At 36.3% G+C, this 21,578-nt stretch overlaps 1 protein-coding gene across 1 annotated transcript; it reads right to left on the bottom strand.

Annotated features, from left to right (window-relative positions):
- Nucleotides 1–778: 778 nt before the first annotated feature.
- Nucleotides 779–19,488, bottom strand: LOC117575544 (uncharacterized). The gene is made up of 7 exons (XM_034259798.2): nt 19,001–19,488; nt 15,215–15,730; nt 2,138–2,697; nt 1,757–2,048; nt 1,464–1,687; nt 1,294–1,399; nt 779–1,210 (listed from the first exon to the last, which is right to left on the bottom strand). Exons 2-7 carry the CDS (start codon nt 15,489–15,491, stop codon nt 1,092–1,094), a joined length of 1,578 nt encoding a protein of 525 aa, XP_034115689.2. The 5' UTR covers nt 15,492–15,730; nt 19,001–19,488; the 3' UTR covers nt 779–1,091.
- Nucleotides 19,489–21,578: the final 2,090 nt, after the last annotated feature.

Genomic DNA, 21,578 nt, shown 5'->3' with positions numbered 1-21,578 from the left:
AAGTACCCACGGCTTAACTTATAGTTGCAACAAAGTCGTTGACATCTTTAAGATTGTTAGCTGAGACAGTCTACAGACTTTTTAATGCCCATTAAATATAGAAAACAATAATTTAAGTTTCAACTTGAAGTGTAGTTCTATTTGTTATGTAAACATATAATTCGTTTAAAAGTCTGCATAAAAAATGAGAATGAATTTTGTATGTAAATTATAAAGTTGAAATTTGAAATATTTTGTGTATTCCCATTTTATCTCGTCTACTGTTACGAATTAAAGTTAAAATAATCATACAACATTAATATTAATGTACTTTGCTCAATTTGTAATAGAAGTTAATCCTTATGCACAATTAAAAAAACTTTCTTAGTAATACATCAAAAGCGAAATTTATATTAAAAAAATAAATATAGAAAACAATGATATAAGTTTTAACTTGATGGTGACAATTGTTATTGTTGGGTGTGACATTTGTATTTAAATTTAAAAAGTTGTATTTCTTTTCGTTTTTGTTTACTACTTTGTAATTTGGTTTATTGCTAACTATTTATATTCTGGAAAAATGAATGACAAGATTATATAATATGACAAGATGTACTGCATTTGATTTGTTAGGTTGATTCATAATAGAAGTTGCACTTTTCTTTGAAATAAATAAATTAAAATAAATGGATATGGCTATACAAATGAATAAATATGTACCACCAACATTTTTGTCCTTACTTAACATGCCTTTGGCTTTATTTAATCAAATATCTTAGTGTCTAACACAATTGAATGCTTAAAATTACAAATGCTTAGCAATCTACGTGTTTTTTTTTTTGTTTTGTTGTTGTTTATAAGCTATAACAAAAGAGATGATATTATTATCTAGAGATGGTATAAAAGACTGTGCTTAAATGATGTGGAAAAATCTCGGAGCTTGATCTCAACGTGAACTCTCACAAGTTGCTGTTGTTGTTGTTTGGCAATAGTCGTAAAAATACTCGTACTTTTAGAATGTGTGCAAAATTTACCTATAGATTTATCTAATACGATTTCTTAAACAGATAATGCCCCAATTGTGCACTCTGCATGTCCGTGCAGAGCAGAGTTCATGTCTTGTTCAGAGCCACAAGCAAAAAGATTAGCCACTGATGCAGACTGTTATAGCCATGGCCATGTCTGTGTAAGCCAGCTGCCATCGACTTAATAGCCGAGGCGGAATACTCGCCTGCCCACAAAGAAGAAGGGAGAATTGTTTTTTAAGCATGTGCATTTGAAGTAGTTGAAGGAGAATTGATTTTATTGTCTTACCGCTGAGTACGTGCAGCTGTATGGAAACCGCTTGACTATTCTCCGGCTCACACGTATAATTACCCGAATGGGTTTTTCGCACCACCGGAATAACCAGGCTGCCAATCTGTAAGAGACAGAGACTTAGTTGATTTAGGTATTGTGTCAGTTTTTGAGGGGTAAGCACGAACCGTATTTCGATTGTGTTCGGTGTTGCCAAAGATATTGCGATCGATCTGAGTGTACCAGCCATTGTCCAAGCCATTTTCATTCTCGACCATCACCTGTTGATCTCCCCGGTACCAGACAATGTATTTGGGTGCCTCCAAGGTGCCACGCACAATGCAATGCATCTCGACTCGACTGCCGGCCTTGACAAAACGTTGCTTATCGCCAATCAATTCGGTTTTTGGTGCTAATTAAAGTGCATATTGAGGTTGGCGTTGAGTGGCTTCAAATGAAATTTAATTAATGTTTCACTCACTTATCACAAGCAACTGCACTTTGGCACTCATTTTGGGCTCGGTGGCCAGCTGGCATTCATACCAGCCATTGTCCTGCAGCTGAACGTACTTGATTAACAGCGTCCAGCTGAGGCTGCTCACATTTGTGCTGTCCAAGAGGGTGCCGGTGACATTTGATGACGAAGACGGAGACGGAGACTGGAGCAGGGCAGCGAAACGGGCATCGTTGATGAAGGTGGTGTGATCCACGGCTATGATATGTTCGTCTCGCAATCTCACCCATGAGAGCGGCTTGCTCGAGTGCTGATGAAGCTGCAAATACGAACACAAAAGGCAGTGTTTGATTTGCTGCTTTTCAATCATGCAGCGTCCCCCCTTCCCCCTCTCGCCACTCCACTCACCTGGCATGGCAGATAGGCATTCTGGCCCACCTGGACTGTTATGTTTCGGGATGGCAGACTGAGTTGCCGTCGAGGCAGCTGCTGTCTCTCACGAGCCAATTGCTTGGCCCGCCGCAGTTCCTGCTCCTTCTTTTCGCTGTCGTAGGCGTGGAGGCGAGGCTGCGAGTGTTCCTTATTAGGGAATGACTGCATGGAGCCAATATTGTTGACATTATTGTTGCTGTTGCTGTTCTCCCCACTACCCTGGGGGACATTTGTGTGGGCCACTGCTGCTGTCGATGTCACCGTCGTTTGTGGCAAATCAGCAGGAATAAAGTCCGGAAAAGGTGGCAAATACGTGGGTATCGAGAAGCCCTTTGTCAATGTTGCCGTATCGGGTCGCTCGCTCCAAATATCCACAGTTTGCTCATCCGTTGTGGCCTGCTCAATGGTCACTTGATTGCCCCGCATTCCCCCCGCCTCCAGTAACGATGTTGTTGCTGCTGCCGTGACAGTTGCTCTATTCGTTTCTGCAATTAGCGTCGAGTTGTCTCCAAGCAGCGTCGCACTTGCCGAAAGCGCTGCAAAATAGGCCAAGAACAAGGTCATCTGTAGTGTCTTGGTTTACTTGTTGTTGTCAAGCGTCTTATCGTATAACAATTAAGTATATTAAATATCCGACTGTGTCTGTGTCAGCCAATCGCTTTTGCTTTTATATTGCTGCCAGTGGAAGTATTTGTGATAAGCAAGCAAACGCCTGCTGCTCTCAAGAGAAACAAAATTGTTTGTACAGTCGAAATGAATTTTATAATTGTGTACCAAGAAAGTAATTGATATCTTTGATATTATGAAATTCCTGATGTTATTTTAGGTCAAATACCCAACAAATTGACAAATTAATTTAAATAAATCTGACTAGAAATTTCATTAAAATAGCATACAATTTAAATCGATATCTGAAGCCAATATTCTTTCAACAAAAAATGCTTCATTTAATCGAAAGGCAGCAATATTTAAATCATTTATTGTTTTTCGTTTGTGATGAGCTATTTCAATAGCTTAACAAAATGTTTTCTTCATTTATAGCAATTTCATATTATGTGAAAAACATTTAAAGCTTTAAGGCCCTGAAAGTTTGCTGATGTGTAACTAAATTATTATTATTGGCATAATAAACTATAGCAAATTACAGAAGTTTAAAGTATTTAAATCACAATTTGTAGTCAGCTGTAATTTAATACATTTTATTAGCTTTAAATATGAAGTTTTTTTAATGTAATCCTATTATGTTAGTTAAAGTGCCTAATTGGATACCTAAATCATTATGGCCATTGCTTATGCAGAGTATAGGTAATTTATTAGTTTTGCATTTTACTAATCGAAACCAAACCCTCAAATGAAATTCAGCAAATGACTAATATAATAGTCAAAGCATTTTCCGAATTGTTTGATGCATTTCATCAATGTTCAATATTTGGCAGCCTTTTGTGGCTAATACGAATATTATTTTGGTTTTGGTTGGAGCAATGCAAATATGTTATACATTTGTTGCTTTTTGTGTCAGTGCATAAGTTGATTAAATTTTTCGGGGTTGATCGATTTAACGCTTTGATGGGACTTTAATTTATTTACACTTCAAATAACAAAACGCTTCCATTTCAGTTGAATGAATTGCCAAATTATTCGGAATCCAAATTAGTTTTTGATAAATCGTGGCTAAGAAAACATCAGAAAGCAGATCAATTGATATGCGTTCAATTTATTGCCAAAACCGCTTTAAATATTTGCGTTGCGTAAGATAAATAAATGTATTTATGTATATTTTGAATAAAATGGATATAAATTTTAGCTATGCAAAATATGCAATTTTATGAGCAGAAGTTTAATAGCAGAAATGCGAGAAATTTACAGGAGCATCCAGAAATCATAGTTCCTAACACGACACTCAATAAGTCGAGTTAGTGAACGAGAAAAATATTTTGTTCTTCTGTATATGACTCCACACCTTAATATAATCTTTTTAAAGAGCAATACAATCTTTCCAAACTGTTTTAAATTTGTCAACAACCTGCTGAGATTTTTCCTATAATTTAAAATGAACATCAATTTCAGTTCAGTTCATCTTTTCTCTAGCTGAATATATGAACATATTGTCAGAGGCAGTAAATTTCAAAGAGATTCTGTCTAATTGAAACACTTTTCGAGAATGTATTGTTAGTTTGGCTATATAGTATTTAATTTAGAAACTAAAGATTCTTGCCTCAAGAATATTAATACAATTGCATATTCGAGTCTCTAATTGCAGTACTCATTTTGTTCAGAAGAATTTTATTTAAGAATTTTTATTGAATCGCTCATACTTGGTTTGGTATATTTTGTAGTCTATGGTATAGTTTCGAATGTAGTACTATATTAATGTACCGAATATAGTCTTTGGTATATTTTAATATGTTTGTTATATATTAATTTGGTACAGTTTTTAAGAGTAATACTTCACTGTTGAATGTAGTGGTATATCAACATTCTAAATATAACATTTTGTATATTTTATTAAATTGGTGGTATATAAATTTGGTATATTTTTTTAAAAATAATACCTCACAGCCGAATATATCAATATTCCAAATATAGTATTCGGTATATTTAAGTAAGTTTGCGATATATTAATTTGTAATATTTGAAATATAATACCACGCTGTTATGCATTTTTTCTAAATTGATAGCCGGTATCTCAAAGTCGAGCACACTCAACTGTAGTGTTCTTACTTGTCGTGCCTTAGACTATGCTTAAAGGATGTGATATAGTGTTTTGCCATAACCCACAAACTGCTGTGAGCAAAATGGCTCAGAATACTTTCTTACTCTTAAAATGAATTGCTTTTATCGGTATAGATAATTGCGCTAACACAAATATCTTCAGCATTTCAGTGCTTCAAAAGAGAGACTTGGCTACAAATGATATACACAAAAACTTTAACAATTCTTTAACTTTTCTAGCTGTTGGAATTTTCCATTCTTTATTTGTTTTGGACCAATTCATAAAAGTCTTATAGCATATTTGCCAAATGGCAGTTATGCTGCCTTCTGTTAAATTAATAAATTGATCCTGCTTACAAGTGCTACTCATAAACCACAGGCCACAAATATGCGAGGGTCTCAGCTTCTGGATGAGAATATTTTCAAGAATTTGGCAGACCTCATCTTAATCATCATCAAATCAACATCTCTCAGCTCGAGGCCACTTCGCAATGGCGCATAAAATCCCACAGATGGCCGCCAACAACGCGCAAAAAAAAAAATTGCAGCTCACGCCTCTAACATTGGTAAACAGCCGACCACGCCCACCCCACACCAGACCACACCACGCGACTCCCACATTCCATTCAACATTCAACAAAATGGCCATTACTCGGAACTTCTACTCTGCGCCTACTCGCTGTCAGCGGGACTTCAAGCTAATCCCAGTTGTGCAACTCAGCCATCTATCGAGAGGGTCTAACAACTTCATCGCAAAGTCTGCTACGCACACGGGGTAAAAATTTGTTTATACGTTTAATTAATGCGTAATTATGCGTACTCGAATGTTGCAACGGAAACAATTCATTTAACATATTTATTTGTTCCGCTTGTTGTCAATAGCCAATTAAAAATATAACATGTACCATAATTGCGGATTTAAAGATAAAGAGATTTTAAATTACACATTTTGAAACTCAATTAGTTTGAGTGAAGAAATTCATACCTAATTATTGCAGAATTATGATAGCAATATCTTCGACAAATAATTTTGTGTCAATTAGTAAGCGTACACGAATTTGAAATTTAATACATTTAATTAATCATTCCGTAGAGTATTCAACCCTCAGCTGAATGCAGAAAGTAATTTTCTGTAGACTGGATATTTTTTGGTAAATTTGGTTGCCTTTCGCCAGAGGCATCAAATTTACGCGCAGCACACAACACAACTTATAGCCAAGTATTTATTATGTAAATAATGTAATTCCAAATGCTAACATACATACGGACAAGCTGAGGCAGAGAGTTAACAATTTTATGGAAATGAAAATGCTTCAGTCAACGGGGCCAAAATAGTTTGCCAAGCTTCAAGCTGTTGGCTAAATAAGTAGCCAACGTTATTGTTTTTAAATTGCTTTAAATATAAGTTTAAAGTTGAAACGTAAGTTTGGAAGTTGAAAATGTGGAATTGTCAGTTGGCCAGCCAATGGGAAATTCATAATGAAACGTGAAGGGAAGCTGAGGCAAGGACGAATGTACTTTCAATTTCGAAAATTTTGGCAACTTTTACTGTAACATTTGTTTTGTGGTCCCTTTTTAACTTTATTTTGTTATCGTCGTCGTCGTCGTCGTCGTCATCGTTGTTGTTGTCATTGTACTTGCCACTGCATATCGTTGCAATTAAAAACTATTTGCTGGCTAAAAGTTTATAAAAATAAATAAGAACAACAGCGACAGCAGCAATAACAACAACGGCAGCAGCAACTGCAATGAAAGCTTCAACAACATTTGCTGTGGTAATTAGAGTAACAACTCTCAAAACCACATAAACTGATTTCGGTTTTTCATTCTCCCTTTTTTGCGCAGATTATTACTTTTCTACTTTAAAATACTATGACCACATTTACATAATTACATACACGAGTGGGTATATATGTAGTATTTGTATATAGCACAGCTTAAATATCATTTGTTTCATGTCCTCTTGTCAGCGCCATAAATTTTAAATTCCTTTTCGCAATCATTGAGCAAATGATTAGTTGAATATCTTATGGCTGCGAGTGGAGCGCGTGTCTGCAGCAACGAACAGCAACAATTGTTGTTACAACAATAATTCAGCTTATTTCTGGTTGATTTGTTACACTCCTCAGTTAACTGAGGAAAACGAGATATGGTCAGGGTGGTCAGAGGGGGAGGAATGGCCCATCGAGGAGCATAATAATGGCGCCTCTGTGCTGTTGGCCGAAGTCTCATCTGTTTAGTCAATTTTGTGCGTCGAATTTCGCATTCAGTGGAGTGCAAATTTGAAAAGGCCAGTGAATTCTCATTGGACCCGGCTAAAACGTAAATATATGGCCCGCTTTAATATTTAATGATATATCGTGATTGCCATATGGCTTGGAATGAGTGCAAATAAATACTTAAAACAATCAAGGCCTTGTAAAAAAAAAGCAAAATGCGTATAAAGCACTGATTTTATGTATTTGATGATTGCATCAATAAATTCTAAATTTGTTTTTCTATATTTTAGGTAATTAATGAACGATGTTTAATCGCCATTCTTATTGTGCAATAAATGTTTGTAAGATTATACTTTATTTGCAATTTGCCTCTGCTTTAAATAATTCAAAAAAATTGTATTGTTTCTTGAAATTAAGTGAAAGATTTAATAACTATTTCGGTTTTAAAATTAAATTTTCAATATATAATATGTAATGTATGTATTATTAAAGTTATATTTTCAATTTTGTGTACTTTATGGTATATTTTAGTAGTTTTAGTATTTTAGCATCTCAAATATACACTCGACTTATTTGTTGGTTTCTATTTAATTTTTAACTGGAAATTCATAAAGTGGTGTTTAATTTTTATTATTAATACGATTAAATATATTAATTTAATATCAAAATTAAGTTTCAATATTATTTTCAATGTACCCTTCAATATATTTTTATTGTTGGCATCTATTTAATTTTATGAAATAAATAATGTAGTGATCCATTTCTATTATAGAAATAATTTCTTAAATATTAAAAAGTAATTCAAATTTCAGATGCCTTTTTACCTTTCGTATTTCACATTTTCGATGAAAATAAATTATTAGATATTAAAAAGTAATTCAAATTTCAGATGCCTTTTTTACCTTTTGTCTCTCACTTCCTCGATGAGCTGCAAATGTTTCCTATTATTTATGTACTAATTAATATTTATCCTCCATTTACTTCTTAAATTATTTTTATACCACATCGTTAAAGATTTCGCTACATTCTGCAATAATGAAATTTTTCCCCACACTCGTAACTCGCTCGTCCCTTGGCTAAGGCTTTATGTTGTTAGCGTATAACATTGACCAATTAACCTGGCACAACCTGATTGGTGAAGTGTGGCATGGCAGGCGTTTGGGTCGGGTCAATTCACAGGGGCTCTTCATATGTTATCCGACATCCCACATCCCACATCCCACATCCTGGCCTGGCCTGGCCGTGGCCTAATTGAGTTTGCTCTGGCACCCGGCCCAACTGTGTTGGCCTAATTACCCGCCTAACATGTGTAATTTTGACCAGGCCTTCTACTATTTCACTGTCGCTGGCATAATTTCTTTTTATTAATAATTACACGTTATGTTATCATAAATTTCTTATATTAATGACTCTTGCTTACGCCAGGTTCATATACATTTTTCTGTTTGTGGCGATAAATATGATGAAGTGATTGTTCCAATAATTAAGTGTATATAATATAATGTCAATGCATTTTAATTGTGGTTTTTATAAATATGAAAACAAAATGCATTATTTAAATAAAAACCTTGATAAAAAGCTACAGCCGACTGTGGTCGACTGTGAGATATCCGCTACCTATTTTGAATTCAAGCAAAACAGTGCGGTATCATTCCTCAAATATACCAAATTAATACACACAATTACAAAAAATATACCAGAGACACACATTCAAAATATACCATAGAATTCAAAATATTCAAGATTGTCAGCAAAAGCAACTAAGAAACGTTGCAAATAGTAATTTTTCCCATACAAAGGATTTCCGAAATACCTTCTACAATTTTTATCTGATCGCACAAAATTTTTAGACATTTCTTTATAATTGTATTTTTATTATTATAAAAAAATATTATTAATATAAAACAGTGAAATCTAAACTAAAAATAATTGTTATATGATGAAGAAATTTTTTCAATAATTGTGTATGATATATTTTATGCCATTTTATTTGTTTGGATTCGTCTTAGCATGAAAATAAAGATAATTATTTAAATAAAAGAAAATAAAATAAAAAAAAAAAAATATTTGCTATTTGAAAAGTTTTTTTTTCCAATATCATTTTGCTTTAATTGGATTCTATTAATATTCCAAAAATGTTTTTTGAAATGAAACTGCGTAAAATTCAAACCAAAAATACTGGCTTTAAATACGATATATTATATCATTGTATAATACGTGATTAAATTGGAATTGGTGCAAAGAAAATAATTTATTATTTAAATAAAAGGTGCTGAAATCTAATCATAAAATACCAACAATTTATTTTGTTTTGTATATGTTTATTATTTTGGCTAGACCACAGCAAATTTGTTAACTAAATAGTTTCACTTTATTTCGCGGCAACCAACTGTGTTGACTAAACACACACAGTAAACCATATTATTCGGTCATTCATAATTTGGTTGAGCACAAAAAGAGATGACAGTGGGTTAATTTTTGGTTCTTTTGTGTGTTTTAAATGATATATTAAATGCACATACATTTGACAACCCATTAAACGGCTTGAGATCAAGCTGCTTTTCATTTTTCACTGGAAAATGTCAACTTTTTTTTTTTGGCAAAACAGCCGCCAGCTGCCCAGTTAAGATAAGGTAAACCATATATTAGAGATATTTTGGTGTATTCTATTTTTTTATAGAACATTTTGGGGCATTCGCCGCCGGCCCTTTTCACGGTCGTTTGGCTTAATGGCATTTTAATTTCTATGCATATGTAGTCACGACTCTCAGTCGACGGGTCAATGCTTTAATGTGAAAGTAAAAAATGGAAAGCCAAAATGAAATGGAAAACCCATCGCAACCGAGGCCGCCGACGCACCACATGACGTGGCCACAAAAACGGGTCGCAGTCGCTGTCGTTGCTCGTTGTTGCTGTCGCCAAGTTAATGTGCCTTTGAATACGCGCCCTAAAGGCGGCAATGCGATTTACGAGTATGTGTCGCAATTAAACAAGGCTCACAAGGTCCCTCGCAAGTGCGAAGGAAAGAAAGAGAGAGAGAGAGAGAGGGAGAGGGAGAGGCAGAGAGAGGAGTGATCAATGCTTTGGCTTTGGTCACATTTGGCACTCGCATATTTTAGCACATTAATTAGAAGGCATAACTCGTCATTTATTGGTTCATAACACACGCAGCACAAATACTCTCGTATTGGCCAGCTCACGCACTTGGCCACTTAAACACACACATATACATTGACATGTGCATAATCGAACAATTCCAATGTGTGCCACACAGTCAGTCACGCACACAGAGAGGAAAGTCAATGTCAATACTTATGCTGCTGGTTCCGTCTGTTTTAAGGCGAGAGCTGCTTATGCAAGACTCCCCCCTTAGACTCAGACTCAGAGTCAGCCACAACGACGCCAACAACGTGCCTGGCGGTGGTTTGGTTTGTAAACCAAAACAGCAAACACACATCACAGCACACACGCATACGCATTTGAAAGAAGAAACAAAAAATACACAGAGAAAAGAATGAAATCATAAATTTCTCTGCCTCAGTCCACCGTGTCTCCGACCTACATCAACACCGTTGTCGTACATTTTATCAACGGGCACGGCGCACGTTTTTATTGTTTTTCTGCCCTGCCCAAATTTGGACACATTGTTTGGGTCGCGCTGTTTGCTCATGTGTCAGCTACGCTACACGCAAAGTCTGATACAATAATATATTCGCAACCTAATACTTTCAGCATAATCTGAGTCAGATATATGACGCTGTTGGCCAACAGCTTTATTAGGACTTATGACCACAATTCAAAGCGCGTGTTGGACACGTTTACTTGTCAATTTTTTACGGAATATTCCTGAAAATGGATGACCATATTTACATATATATTTATTTAAACAGCACCAATTATTATTATTAATTTATTTTGTTGGTCTTATGTTGGTCAGCTTAAGCTTCTTGAAATAAATATTAAAAAATTTAAAGAGGAATTACTAATTTCGGAACAGTGAATACTTATTATATCAGTATATATACATCAGATGTAGGGACCATGTCAAAAATGTCGAAATTTAATCATAATTTTAAGAATTTAGTAGCTCAAAATTAAGAATTACAATATCCTATATAGAATCAAATCCACTAAACATTTCAAGACAAAAATTTCAGCTATAACTATGCTCTTAAAAAAAAATAGGTTTTCCAACATATGAAAATTACAAATTACTTTTCAACCATTCTACATTACAAATATAAATATTATTTTTAAAGCTAAAAATCGTACTGAGCTAAAAATATTCTGTCAATAAATGAATCGAAGAAGTGTGTTTGCTAGTCGAGTACTCGCAACTTTCGCTATTTTTATGTGCTATTGTAATTTCTGAAACTAACTCCTATTGCTCTCTAGCTACATTCCTGGGCCATAAAATAAATTTAATATGGTGTAAATGCAGTTGAGCACATAGCACACATCGTGTTTAGCTGCAAGGGTATTTATTAGTTGTAACGCCCCAAAAAAGAAAAATTTCGAGTATTTTCATCGTGTTATTCGTTTCATTTTAGCAAATGATGGGGCGTTGCTCATGTCGACGTTGACTGTGACGTTGACGTTGACGTCGACGTCGACTTCGACGCTGACTTCGATTTGTTTTTCTGTTCGTGTATTTTTCGTTGTACACAGCAATTACACGACTTAAGTGTAGAATGGGCGTTACGCTATTTAACTGCCTCCCCTCCAGCACTCTTCTTTTCAAACAAAAAAAATACAGCTCTTGACTCGACTTGATTGCTTTAAAGCGGCTGCAGAATTTTTTGTTGCCTACTTTTCAGTTCGGTTTGAGTCCTGAAACTTTTGTCGATAAGCTGCCTGGCTCTGTGTGTTTGTGTGTGTTTTTGTTGTTGTTAGTGTATTTGTAATTTGCACACATGAATAAACAAATATGTCAATCTGAACTGTTGCTCGATTCTTTGTTGTTATCATCGCTGAATGATGATGACACAGTGCAGAGTTAGGCGATTATTTACACCTTTCCCCAGGCATGTGAATGAGCAATATTTGCTCTATACCAGAGGCATAGCAAACAGATTTGCTTCCTATATTGTACATATACATATACAGTATATCGATGAGCGAGTTCAAAACGATGCACACAATGGCAGTGTTTGGCTAGTGAATACCATTGATTTCGGTGTAGATTCAACAGCTCAACAGGTTTCAATTGCGTAATACACAAAAACCAAAAACCAAAGTGTGAACAAATAATATAATATTCAATGAAAAATTCATATATTTAATTACATTCTATACCCAGTAAAATGTAGAAGGCTATTATAACTCTGTGCCTCCAGGCAGAAGAGACACCTCCGACACTATAAAGTATATATATTCCTAATCAGCGTCAACTGCCGAGACATGTCTGACCATCAAGTTATTTAAGAAATAGTTTTGTATGGGCAAAAATGCTTATTTACTTTGTTACTTTGGCTGACAATCTGGTATATTTTACACTCTATGGTATATTTAGAATGTAGTACCTTATCAATATACCACATATATCACAATATCTCACAATCTAGCTTTCTTACTTCTTATATGTGGATTTACATTTTAAATGTTTGGATGAGTTAGTAGTAGGACTGTTAAAAGTATTGCAACATTTAAGCAACTTTGCATTTTGTGGAGAAAGTAATTTTTGCAAAGTCGGTCCACGTGGCCAGTTAGCTTCAATCACTCATTCAGTTATTTTTCTACATGGGTACACATGAAGTCGGGGTGCACGAAGCAGAAAAAGTTGATAAAGGTATTTTTGTGCTTTTTCGCTCTTTTCGGCCAGCAAGGCAGTGTGAAACATAACTTTCCTCTCAAGAAATTAAAATTAACAAGCTATGCACGAGTACGGCTAATGGCTGTATTAGCGCCGTCAACTCTTTGACTTCACTTAGCGCAGTTATTTAATTAAAGCTCCTCCCCAGAAAGCGGCAGCAGCAATGTTCTTCTTCCCCCTCTACGCTCTGCTAACTCCCACATTTGAATTGAGCGCACCATAAATAAATTAAATGTGACATTTGACCGCCATTTGTCTTGGACGACATTTTCATGGTAAATACTTGTACTTTATATACATACAGACGTATAAAATATAGTTGGTAGCATTGGGAACATCGGCTGGACTGGACTGGACTCGACTCGAGTCACTGTTTTATATGCTGTGCATTGTCATGATGTAATTAACGGAGGTCCCCAAAGTGATAGAGGGACCACGGCCATCTACATCGTCATCTCCCTTCTTCCCTGACCTTGGCAAGTTGCGTTGATTGATGGCTTAAGTGTTATTTGAGTGTCTATTTATGTTTTTATATTTGCTCTTTTTCGCTTTTGTTCCCATTGCCTTGGCTTTTGTCTTCTGGTCTTCTGGTGTTCTGCTTTTCTGCTGTTTCCATTCTGTTTGTCGTATTCATTTGTTCTCTTTTCCCTGACTTACTTAGCGTGTTTTTGCGCTCGGTCTTTATTTAATTATATCACATGTGGTTCGACTAACATTCGAATGAGGATGCCCACATGTGTTATTAATGATATCTCTCTGGCCTTGGAGAAAGTCCAACTGAGATTGATTAGTCTGCGTAGTTTTACGCGAACGAATGCGAATTAATAGACTGAGATGTGATTATGATTATTAATTCATGTGACTTTACCAAATGAGTTTAAATGATGCAAAGACCGCAAATTATCTCCTGGGATTTATTTGCTAACTCTGCACTCAAATGCTTATAAATCAAATCCGCATTGACTAAACTTAATTGCTACACATTTATCTGCAGATTCTTCTCAAATAAATGACGAGTACTTTCTTTGCACTCGCTCACTCGTAAATCACAAAGTTTATTGTGAATTTTGTGTAACATTTTTCGCATATTTCATAGGCCGGATTGAATTGTTTGTTGTAGGCACTCAAGTTGAATGGTTTTAATGAATTGTAATATGAGCACGTAACACATTAAAGCACAGAGAAAATCATGTTACACATACGACCTGTTGAACAGACGCAAACTTAATCAACCCCTCTCGACAAACGGACAAATCTAAAGTTCACTTGCATTGCTCATACGTTGGTCGTTGGTAAGGATTCAATTAAGCCAGCCCAGCCCAACACAGCTCAGACCAGGGACGGACTAGTAATGTTCGCAAAACACTCGACAAGGGCAAAAATTGTGCATAGGAGTCGTCAGCTTGGCACACGTTGCGTATGTGTAATGAATTTTGTGCTGTCACTAAGTAATATCTACATATGTGGAAGTGACAGGTTTTTAGGAAATATCAACAGCAGCAGCTTCATGTGTCTATGTCTATGTACTCGCATGTGTGCTGGGTATAAATGAAAATTTGCTTAGCTCGATTAAATGAACTCGACAGACAAGCTTATAAAAATCGTGCCAACGAGTTGCCAACAGCAACAACTACGTCGAGAACGACAGCAAACAACTATGTGTGTGTGTGTGTGAGTGCTGATGCTAACAACAAACAACGACAATGCAGCCAAGCAAATCTCATCATGCAAATTAAATTTGGCAAACGTTTCCGACACTTGCACAAAAATGTGCGAAATTGAATTAAATATGCATGCAAAAACAAAAAAGTACCGAATAGGGAGAGCCCGAGAGCACGTAGCCCAAAAGTTTCGACCATGTGTGGGACTGTTGAAGTACAGTTACAGTGCACACACACATACTTATGAGAAGAGTACAAACATTTTTATAAGTCGACCAGCCTTCCTCTTTAATGTGTTTGTTGTGTGTGTGTTCCCACAAGCACTTTTGCAAGTTGGTCTCAAGGCTGCTTATAGAAAGAGAAGTATTTTTGGCAGCCAGAACAAAAGACAATTGAATGAAGCTCAAGGGGTAACAACAGCTTCAGTATTAACACCAAACATTTTGTTCTTTTCAATTGGGCATTTATTGATCGAGATTCTATAATAAACTAGCAAGGAAAGGAAAAAGGAAATGCTGTTTCTTGATTCTTTGTACAAAATGCAGTACTACATACAACTTGGAATAACACACTCTCTTGCTTTTGTTTTTATTTTTGCCACGAGAGCATCTCTGTCTCTATGTGCAAAGTAAAAGATGTTTATACTTACGGGTGCGTGGCATGCCACGAAAGCTGACAGCTGCCAGAAATGCCAGCAGTATGCTGCCAGCTCCCTTGACTCCCGATCCAGCAGCAGCAAATCCGATGCCTCGCTCTCTCCTGCCAGCAACTTTTGCTTTAGCCTTTGCTCTGTTTGCTGTTGTTGTTGTTTGTGTTGCTGTGCCTCTGCCACTTCCTCTGGCTGTCGTGCTCTCAACTTCTCCCTCTACTCCCTCTTCTGCTGCTGCTGCTGCTGTCGCTGGTGCCGCTGCCCGTCGACAGCGCATTTTATTGCGTGCGAGGATTGGTGGCTGCTTTGTGTCACACCTTTTGGATATGTGTATTTGCTGTAATTGTTGTTGGGTGCCTTAAGCTTGTTTTTATGCTCACTGGCTGGCTCCCCTGTTTGCTTGTTGCTTTTAATCCGAGTTATGCGGGCTCAAATAATTTGTCATGTTTTTCACATATGCACAGAATTCTTAGCGTTGCTGCTATTTCTCCGTTGCTTCCGGTACTGCTGCCACTGCTATTTAATTATTTTCAATGCAATTCTGAAAAGATGCTTTCCCAGCATTGCATTTGCATTTGCATACGTGACTCTCTAGGCCAGGCTGTGGCCAACCGCAGGCCCAAAACGTAGCTTTAACTTATTTCGTGCTTTATTTTTGGAAAAGCCAACCACACATCTCCCAAAAAAAAAAACAAAAAAAAAAGAATGAGAGAGAAGACCACAAAACGAGAACTATAACGGCAACGAAATATGCTGTTAGACTTTTTCGTGGTGGGGCAGAAACCACAGAAGCAGCCTGCCAAAGACCTGGCCAAGGGGGCAAGTGGGGTAAGTGAGTGGGTAACCATTACTAGCAAGGTTTTGTGATGAATGTACATTCATCTTGCTCTCTCTCTCTCTCTATTTCTCTGTGCTAAATGGCCCGCTGGTTCCTTGGAGAAACTCCGCACTGCTCGGGGGAATTAGTTTATGCTTTCGTTTCTCTATTTTTTTGTATTCGTTTTGAGGCCAGCTCCTCTGATTGTAAGTCAATAAATTAATGAATTGCATCCGGCAATTCTTTGCGGATCGAAAAGTGTGCCAGATTGTACCTACTTAGATGCAAATATAAATTGCATTCGCCAGCTGAATCATGTGATGTGTAAACTTAATCTATTTAAGTGAAACCCGAGTGGTCGTGGAACTGCAAACCGAATAGTAAGATGCTTTGCTATTCATATTGAAAATAATGCCATCAAATATGCTTGCTCTCAAAAATCGAACACTTAACTGTGGCGTAGGGAAAGGAAATGAAAAACTGGAGCAAGTTCAACAACATCAATATTGCTTTAAAATTCTGGTATTTGCTCAAGAGAAACTGAATGTAGTTCAACATGCAGCTGATTGCAGTTTATGGGAAACATAACTTTAACTTAGGTAAAACATTTTGTTTAAATTACATAGCATGATTGCATAAAACTACTTTCTTCTCAAATTAGTTTTCAACAAAATTGAATCTAGATAGTCAGAGATCGAAGAAAGATATTTATACTAATAAATTTGTTAAAAACAAAGCCTTTGCTAGAGTATCTTCAAGTCCATCCATCTTCCAAGACTTCGCGTACGTGCTTGCGAGTCTTTGACCTTTCGGACATCCTAGAAAATTATCATATTGAATAAACTAATAGAAGGAAGAAGCCACTCACAGACACAAACACACAATGCGAACATAAGAGGGGTAATTTATATTGTGTTATCGCCAAGCAAACGAAAACGAAATGGGTGAAATTCCGAAGCGAATAATGTGACATAAAGAATGTGAAACACATAAAAAACTGACGACAGCTTACACGTTAGCACTACCGTAATTTTGACCTCAATAGAACATGAGGAGACTCAATAAGAAAGGAGGAAAAATACTTTTCTCGAACCTGACAATGGCGAAATACTCTTCAAATTAAAATTATTAATCATTTAATGTATTAAAAACAAAACAGATTTGTGTTAAATGTAAGAGTAGAAGGAAAATAAAAATTAACTTTCCTTTAAGATTTTAATGTTTGCCAAATTCAAATGGTATTAATAAAATTCTTAGATTGAAATTAAAAGTAAAAAAAACGCAGTACTTAATCAAATGTTGAAAAAAAAAGTTTTTCAAAATTCTTAAACGGTTAATACAAAATGATAATTTAAGCAAGTCTTTAACTAATAAATTGAAGCTAACTCTACAGTCTCAACTCATAGACTAAACTAAATAAATTTGAAAACTCGAACAGTTTCATTAATGATTAAATTCAATTATAATATTAAAGCTGTAAGTAGTCTGAAAGGTTTATGTTTAAAGTTCTAATGGTTTCTGAATATGAAATATCTTTTAATTTAGTTAAAATCTTGGAAACTTTGCAAACGTTTTTCTGGAAATAACTAGATGAGAGATATGATTGCCCTTTAAACAGCAAACGATATATAATATTATGTATATATGCTTATACCTTACTTTAATGTTTTACGCTTTCTTTCTTTATTTACTTTTTCTTTTTGCGACAAAAAAATGGCTACTGAAAGTGTACAAAGCGAATCTGCCTTAATTTCCCCTGACAGTGTTTAAGTTGTTTAAATATGCAAAGAGCTTAATAACTTAATATGAAGTGTTTACGCTCAAGTTAATCGTTTCGTTAGAACGTGTAATTTGTTATGGCTTATAGATTCAAATATGTATATACAATATTTATAAATACTATTATTAGAACCTTAAGCTGATTTTAATAAGAATTTGCGAGCAACTACGGAGACACACCTGCGAATTTTAAGAATTTTCTCATTTTACCAGAGGTTTCCACTATTTTTACCTAAGCGAAGGTGATGGGAGGTGAAACGGTGAACGGAAAAGTGTAAGCTGAAAGCTGAGAGGTGAGAGAGGAAAGCGGCTTATTGATTTGGCTGTCTCATTATCAGATCCTTCGGATGCTACTCGCTCTTTTTTTTATCATTACACTTAGCAGCATCTCAAAAGGCGCATTAATGAGTTTTAAATCCATTGTTTCTTTTTTTCTGCTCTTCGTTCTTTTCGGAGAATGAAGTGCAAATCAAATTAGAGTCTAGACAAGGAAAGGGGCACAAGGAATGGAGGATTGAGCCCGGTCTTAGGCAAAGTTAAGGCTCTGCTCGAATCAGATTAAATTTCAATATATTACATCATATACTAGGGATGTATATGGCTAGGCTTAAGGACATGGACGCCTACATGATGTTGTTGCACGTGGTACGTGTGGCAGTGCCACCTACAATCCAACACCTGCACCTCCATGGGATAAAGGGGGCAGTGTCACTTGGAGAGGAGAACGCCTCAAATGATTTCTGCTGCTTTCTCTCTGACTCCCACATCATTCAGGGTGTTTTTTCTTTGGCTTTTTTACGAGGATACAACGACGCAATCAGCGTTTGATGCGACGTTTGACGTCCTTTGACTTTAGATCTATTGCTTGCTGTTGGTCCTGGCTGGCTTTTGCTGTATCCGTTCTAATGCGCAGCAATTGGAAATGTGATTTTTGTTGATTTATAAAGGACACATTGCAATTCACGTTCACATTCGCATTCACATTCACATTCTGATTCACATTTGCGTTCGCATTAGGATTTGGATTTCGAATTTCAGATTTGAGATTTCGGATTTGGAGTTGGATTCACAAGGGACGCGCTTAAACAAAAGACACTTGTGCGTTTGTTGCTCCGCATTCACATTTCTATTCACATTCGAATGCGTACTCGTATTCGTATTTGTATTCGTATTCGCATTTGCCGTACTACCATTCATTTATTGCTGCTGCAGCTGTGGCACGCCCATCGTCATACGCCCACGCTCACGCCCACTTCCTGCGATTTTGGTGTAAGCAAAAGCAGCAACAACAACAACAACAGCACCAACTAGAGCACATGAAAGTTGATCCGCGATTCTCGTAGATGTGTTTGTGTATGAGTGTGTGTGTGTGCGTCAATGCTTCGTGCATTTAACATCCGCAACACTTTCGCAAAGTTTCGCACATTTCGCGCCTAGCATCAAAGTTACTTCGTGTCGCACAGTTCCGCTCAACTCTGTTCAGTTCAGCTCAGCTCAGCTCCGTTCAGCTTTGCGTTGGTGGCTTATATGTTGGTGGTTTGTCCGCCCACGCGTCCGCCACCGAGCCATGCAAATTTCCAACTAAATTGCCACACAGCCAGAAAGGACTCGGCCACGAGACACGATGCGTGCCAATGCCAGCCACGGATTTTGCCAATTTAAAGTTTCATCTGATTTCTGACGTTTCTCGTTTGCCTCGTTGCCTGTGTTCCCCCCTTTTTACTTGACTTGATGTTTCACTTCTCACATCTCACACGTTTCGCATGTTTCAAATGCCACAGCATCTCACACCGTTATATGAATGTTACCCCTGCTTGTTTCATGCCGCTGCTGCATTCCATACCATTCCATGCCTTGCCATTGCGTTCCTACTGCATGGCATTCCATTTCAGTTCGTTTTGTTTGCTAGCTGGGGTAAATCATGTTGCGTTGGGGTAATGAAATGCTGCGAGATGCTGCAGCGCATGACTGTTCTTAGTGCTCTGTTAATGTTAACTCACTGTTATGTTAACCGTTTCATGTAAACAGCGACCGTTAAACCCGCTATTCTGTAATGCTATAGAAAATGATAGAAATAGATAATTTTCGTAATGTAATATAATTAAAACAATTTATTTTATTTATTTGAAAAAAACTGTCTATTTAATATACATTATTTATTTTATGCTCTCTAAGTAATATTTTATAAAACAGTCTGCTTAATAAATAATCATTGTAATATACATTCCTATATCCTATCCCAAGAATTATTAATATTAGAATGGATTTATTATCAATTACTGAATTGGGTGATCAATTAGAATTATCTGAATGTTTGAATGTTTAAGAAATTCTAATTGAAGTTTTATAGTTCATTGAAGTAATTCTTAATTTTTGTTTGTATATGTATGTAGATACATATGTATTTCAAAACAAAATGAAGTTAGAAATTAAGCTAAGATTGTAAGAAATCTTTTGTAATTTTTATATTGCTCTCCTATTTTTTAATTTATAAATTACTTTAAAGAAAATAACCTTTATGAAATTTGAATTTTTCATATTAAACCAAATATTTTAAGGTAAATATACATTAAAATTATTTGCTTGGCCATTTAAATTAAGGAAGAGCATTTTGTACTTTTAGTTCGGTTTGACAAATTAGTTGTTTGGCCCTAAGAGCGCTGTTGACATGATGTCGGCAAGTTACACAAAGCTGCCAAATCTCTATTTGGTCCAGGGTGCTCGGCTGTCACTCAGAGTTTACAGCTTTCACGCTTCTTTTGCATATTAAATGCGCATTTATTTCCGCAATTCAGTTAACTCAATTGTGTTGGCAGCGCAAACAAAACGAACTTACGTGCCATTCATGCCATTTGTGTAGCAGTTATTTTATAATAGCTATATACGACTATTGCGAATGCGAATACGTAAACGAGTGCTATACATACGAGTATATAGTAAATTGAAGTGACTGTAGAGCATAGGTAGTCTGAATTGAACTGAACTGAACTGAACTGAACGGAAAGGCAAAAGGTAGACAGGCAAAATGGCTGTAAGAAACGAGTAACGCACAAATAATTGAGTGCGTATCGTGTACAAAGGATCCTCGCGATGACGGCAGCTGTTAAAGGGAAACTGAAAAGCTCAAACTACATATTTCATTGACAGCCGAGTGGTAACAAAAACAATGGGCACCGAATTGTATTGCCAAGTGTCGAATCTTTCATTCTCTTTAGATGGCTTTAAATCAGTACCAACTATTCTTTTACTCTTTCCATTTTCACTTAATATGCATTTCTGGTGTGCTGTTTGGTTGCGATAATTATGTGTGCTTATATTTTGAATACACAACTTGCCAATTTGGGCATATGCTGCTCGCTTCGATATATATGAATAATGAATCCGCTTTGCCAGTGGCTGCCTCTTGTGTTCTCGTACTCGGTACAAGGTATACACAATGACTCGATTGCTGCTTAAAACCCAAGCACGAGCCGTTAAAAAATAAAGCCCTCCAAAGAGGTAGGTACAAATTGAAAAGAGCAACTGCAGAGCACTTGTAACTTCCTCCTCCTCCTCTCTCTCTCTCTCTCCTCTCATCCATCGTGGCATGCCCCGTCTGATTGCGTGAGTTCTCATTTCGACGTCATTAAAATGTGTTTAAATAGCGGCCGTTGCACGCTGCGTATACGTAACGTAACGTAACGTTTTGTGCAATTGCATTTTATAGCCAACTGCTGCTGTTGCTACGTCGACTATCTTCCATAGGTAACGCACGCTTAAGCAGCATTT

The sequence above is a fragment of the Drosophila albomicans genome, chromosome 2R, assembly GCF_009650485.2.
Source record: "Drosophila albomicans strain 15112-1751.03 chromosome 2R, ASM965048v2, whole genome shotgun sequence".
In the NCBI taxonomy this organism is placed as follows: Eukaryota; Metazoa; Arthropoda; class Insecta; order Diptera; family Drosophilidae; genus Drosophila; species Drosophila albomicans.
The sequence above is the reverse complement of the archived record's forward strand: the minus strand, read 5'-3'. Positions and strand labels throughout refer to the sequence as shown.

Excerpts from the sequence above, each read along its gene's own strand:
- LOC117575544 (XM_034259798.2), bottom strand. The coding sequence starts at position 15,491 with ATGCGCTGTCGACGGGCAGCGGCACCAGCGACAGCAGCAGCAGCAGCA. Across the intron at positions 1,400-1,463 it reads CCGAACACAATCGAAATACG|ATTGGCAGCCTGGTTATTCC; the intron begins GTTCGTGCTTAC and ends TGTCTCTTACAG. Across the intron at positions 1,211-1,293 it reads ACAGCTGCACGTACTCAGCG|GCGAGTATTCCGCCTCGGCT; the intron begins GTAAGACAATAA and ends CTTTGTGGGCAG.